General features: G+C 46.6%; 1 protein-coding gene across 1 annotated transcript in view; it reads left to right on the forward strand.

Moving 5' to 3' along the window:
* Nucleotides 1-1,583: 1,583 nt before the first annotated feature.
* The window catches only part of IDNK (idnK, gluconokinase homolog (E. coli)), a 31,110-nt gene continuing 29,147 nt past the window's right edge, over nucleotides 1,584-3,546 (forward strand). Inside the window, exon 1 of the mRNA XM_006835015.1 lies at nucleotides 1,584-1,633. Coding sequence (XP_006835078.1) covers nucleotides 1,584-1,633 — 50 coding nt within the window. The remainder of the gene's footprint in view (nucleotides 1,634-3,546) is intronic.

Below are 3,546 nucleotides of genomic sequence, written 5' to 3' on the forward strand. Positions count from 1 at the left end.
AAAGACTTGGTCATCCTTCAGGTCTGGAACTGAACTCACTTCCATGGGTCAATTTTCAGCCAGGGAATAGATAGGTATAAAAGATGAACAACAACACCCACACCATACAATGATCAACCATTCAAGACCAAAAGGACAGATGGCATTTACCAAAGACAACTTTCAGAAGGGTTGGGAAGGAAGGAGGAATGGAAACCAGAAACATAGGGAGGAAGTGGGATAAGTGATGTTCCACTGAGGGGATCACGATCATTGAGATGAATTGTATGGTTTCCTGAATGTAAAACTGATGACCTGCTCTGTAAAACTTCACTCAATTCACAGAAAAATGTTTATTAAAGAAAAAGAAATTGGAACTTATGCCTTCCCATTTCCCTTCACCGTCCCCCAAAACTAGTAAAGCAGAGCACAAGTTACAGCATTTGCTTACACATCTATCCCCTGCAAAAATGGGAAGAGGGTAGAGGACAATATTCATCTTTGGAGTCCTGCAGATGGCAGATGTTCAAGAACTGTTTAACAGCCATGATTGAACTGTAAGACTTGGACAAGTTGTTTGTCGAAGGCCTCAATTTCTTCATCTGTACAATCTTTCCAGGTACATTAAACTCTTACTTAGGCTAAAGAAAGGGGGTTGGGGTAGAAGATTGTTGGGAATGCTAAAAAACTCCCAAATCATATGTTTTAAGTGCCACACTAATTAGTTTGTAACTTTAAAGTAAATAGCCGTTTGAAAGAGGCGCTCCTTCCCCTTAAGCCATTTATGGAACAAGAAAAACTAGATTACATGACAAAACCATACAATGCTATATCCTACTATGGCCAACATTACACAGCAGAGTATAAGCACTCGACTGTCATGTCTTTTTGAACCGCAAGGTCGGTAGTTCAAATCCACGAGCCGCTCCTTGGAAACCCTATACAGGATCGATGTGAATCGGAACAGACTCCATGGCACTTAACAACAACATATGTTGTTGTTATTATGTGCCGTGGAATCGGTTCCGACTCATAGCGACCTGCACATGTTTCCTGTAAATCTTTATGGGAGTAGAAAGCCTCATCTTTCTCCCACAGAATAACACCATATGCTACTATAACACCAAAAAAAAAATCAACAGCTTATTATTGTGACTAAATAAATGGTAAAGCATTGTGAACGGCACGCTCCCAATTTCATAAAATATTCATACCCACAGGAAAGGAGATCATTTTGGAAATGTATGGTTATTGCCAAATGTTATGAGGTGTTATTTTATTTTGTGTGTATTCGTTTTACGATGGCATTAAATAAATAAAGTAGAAACCAGCTATTTCAATTAGGGGAGGAGGAAAAGAATGACCAGACTCACTAACTGAAAAGGCGAAGGTCTGGGTGCTGAGATCACAGCGGCGGGCGCCCACTTCCTGTCTGGGCGGTGCCTGAGAGGACTTGGCGGGGAGACTGGGCGGAGACTGAGAGCGGGGTGGGGGTGCTGGGCCGGGAGTAGGCGGGGAAGTGGGTGGAGACTGGGCGGCTCCGCCCTCTGGACTCCGGGAAGGCCCAGCAGGGCAGTGAATGCGCGCGGAGGAACTCGGTGGTCATGGGAAAGCCTTACGCGCTGCTGGTGATGGGCGTGAGCGGTTCGGGAAAGTAGGTACAGGGAGCCCGGGATGGCGCGGAGACCAGGCGGCCTTCATTCGGGCATAGGGGACAGGAGGGTGCTGGGTCCACGTCCTTTTCCTTCCGGCACTTGTGGAAACTGAGGCCCCCCGCACCTGCTTCCTCTCCGATCACACCTACCCCGGCACTCCATCCGAGACTAGGGTTCTCCATCTGTTAAAGGGTCAGGATCTCAGAATTCCATGGTCAGTGAAGCCCTTTGTAAGAGAAGCCTGCGGGGCGCAGACAGTCCAAGGTCAACACCTGTTGGATCGACCGCCCCACTCACACCTGGGGTGACTCACTAATGGCACTGCTTGTCGGCATCTCCTCCGCACAAGCTGGGAGGGTGCAGGTCACCTCCCAGGTTCTTAGAGGCTTTTGCATGCCTGAGCAAGAGGCTGCCCTTCTCTTAAAGAGGACCTGAAATTTAGTTTGGAAGCTGAACGTAACCATCTAGCTTATTGGCTTCCCCGTCTTTGATCAGTTGTTTATCAACTTGAATCTGGGAGAAAGAAACACTGTTAAAATAGAGAGTGGGTCCTGAGGGCCCTGGAGGGAGGGAACACTGGTTCCACTCAAGTTCTGCTGTGGCTTCACAGGTTATTGCAGCATCGCCAGATGCAGCAAAAAACAGACTTAGCCACTGAAAAATACCTTTCAAAGCCTGGTGCCCTGGATAAGCAATCCACTGGTGGTGGTTGTGACTGTGTGCCTTGGAGTCGGTTCCGACTCATAGACTCATAGCGACCCTGTACAGGATTTCCGAGGCTGTGAATCTCTACGGGAGCAGAAGGTCTCATCTTTCTCCCGCGGAACATCTGGTAGTTTCGAACTGCTGATCTTGCAGCTCACAGCCTGATTCGTAACCACTACGCTACCAGAGCTCCACTGGGTGGTTCAAATCAATCCGCCATTCCACTGGAGAAGGATGTGACAGTCTGTTTCCAAAAGTATCACAGCCTTGGAAGTCCTATGTCTATAGGTTCTCTAAGGAGCTCTGGTAGCGTAGTGGTTACGAATCAGGCTGCTATCCTCAGGGTTAGCAGTTTGAAACTACCAGCTGTTTCGCCGAAGAAAGAGGAGGCTTTCTGCTCCCGTAGAGATTCACAGCCTCAGAAACCCTGTACAGGGTCACTATGAGTCGGAACCGACTCCAAGGCACATAATAACAACAATAGGTTCTCTATGACTCAGATCAACTTGACAATTGGGTTTATGATTTTCTAAAAGGGATTATTCATATGGTTAGGTGTATGTGAAAGGATTTTTGCTCCACGTAGATTTAGCTTTACAAAATTAGTGTGGTGGTTTTAGCTTCAAAATCAGGAAATCTTGAACTGAAATTACAATAAAACTTGAAACCTAAAAAAGCCTAGCTGTGGTATGTATGACTTGAAGAAATTGGAGAATGGAAAACTCTTCCAATAATGTGATGGATGTAGTTCTTGTTGTGAAGTGCCGTCGAGTTGCATCAGACCCATAGTGACCCTGTATAGGGTTTCCAAGGAGCATCTGGTGAGCTTGCACCGCCGACCTTGCAGTTCAAACGGCTTTGCAGTCTGGCGCATTAACCCACAGCGCCACACCAGGAGTCAAGAAATCTAGAATTTGGTTCCTGGCAGTGTGAATTTCCGCAAATTCATGTACCTCTCTAAACCCTAGTTCAGATTGTTGTTGTTGTGAAATGCAGTTGAGTCAATTCCAACCCATTGTTGTTGTTGTTAGGTGCCATCACGTCCGTACCGATTCATAGCGACCCTTATGCACAGCAGAAGGAAACACTGCCCGATCTTGGGCCATCCTCACTACTGTTGCCACACATGAGTCCATCGATGCTGCCATTTGGCCAATCCATCTCGTTTAGGGTCTTCCTCTTTTTCTCTGACCCTCCACCTTACCAA

This window comes from Chrysochloris asiatica, unplaced genomic scaffold, assembly GCF_000296735.1.
Source record: "Chrysochloris asiatica unplaced genomic scaffold, ChrAsi1.0 scaffold00014, whole genome shotgun sequence".
NCBI classification, from domain to species: Eukaryota; Metazoa; Chordata; class Mammalia; order Afrosoricida; family Chrysochloridae; genus Chrysochloris; species Chrysochloris asiatica.